General features: G+C 44.7%; 1 protein-coding gene across 1 annotated transcript; it reads right to left on the bottom strand.

Moving 5' to 3' along the window:
- Positions 1-366: 366 nt before the first annotated feature.
- Pmar_PMAR010443 (hypothetical protein) lies at positions 367-772 on the bottom strand (the record flags this gene model as incomplete). The annotated part of the gene is made up of 2 exons (XM_002771078.1): positions 367-430; positions 621-772. The coding sequence occupies 2 exons, from the start codon at positions 770-772 to the stop codon at positions 367-369; spliced, it is 216 nt and encodes a 71-aa protein (XP_002771124.1).
- Between the last annotated feature and the right edge of the window lie 82 nt (positions 773-854).

Here is an 854-nt window from a genome sequence, read left to right as displayed (position 1 = left end):
TACTGTCAACGTAAGGCGTATAGGAGACTCTATCGCACCTAAACAGAAGATGATAATTACCAGTAGCAATCTAGAGTAAGAATAACTACTTCATAGTTCTCTTCAGCCATGCAACTCTACACAAGTCAATTAGTATTTTTACTAATCGTCCACACTCAGCTTTCTGTGGGGATATGTTCGCTCGCCTCGCCTTAGACAAGGGCTCGTGAGAAGTAGCCCAGCCTGCCATGGTCCTCAATTTAGCGAAGGACTGAGGATCGCAGACTTCTGGCAGTAACTCAGTGAGTATCTACATGATGAAAGGGGGCGCGCGCTTATCAATGTTAAAAACAACGACTAACCTCCTTTCCACAGAGCATATCGTATTCACAACGATGATGACAACATGTTGCTATCAATGCAGATGGTCGGGAAAATGACAGTAACGTTCCTGAAATGAGCCGTCCCTCCCACAGGTAGGTATAGAGAACCTACTGAGACTGAGATCGGTAGCACTACCACACAAGTGCTTGGCAATACAACAGGTCGTCTTGGGCGGCCACTCAGGTTGGGATCGGATCGAATGGTATCTTCATGTCCAAATGGTAGGATACAAATGAGGTCCGAATCATGACTACTACCTAGCCCATAGATTTTCGAGTCTCTCATCATAACCAATATGAGCTGTAGAAGATACTGTCGCGTCCTCCTGTTGTTGCTGTTTCTGATCTCGCTTCTCAGCAACGAACAAGTCAGTAAGATTTAAATCAGCGATATCCATTCTCAGTCTCATGACCATTGATGACGTTGAAGTGTTGTTGGTAAGGTCTCTACGGTTTTCCTGTTTATTACGTCGAGCTTCTCTATCGACTAAT

The sequence above is a fragment of the Perkinsus marinus genome (genome assembly GCF_000006405.1).
Source record: "Perkinsus marinus ATCC 50983 genomic scaffold scf_1104296963932, whole genome shotgun sequence".
Lineage (NCBI taxonomy): Eukaryota > Perkinsozoa > Perkinsida > Perkinsidae > Perkinsus > Perkinsus marinus.
The sequence above is the reverse complement of the archived record's forward strand: the minus strand, read 5'-3'. Positions and strand labels throughout refer to the sequence as shown.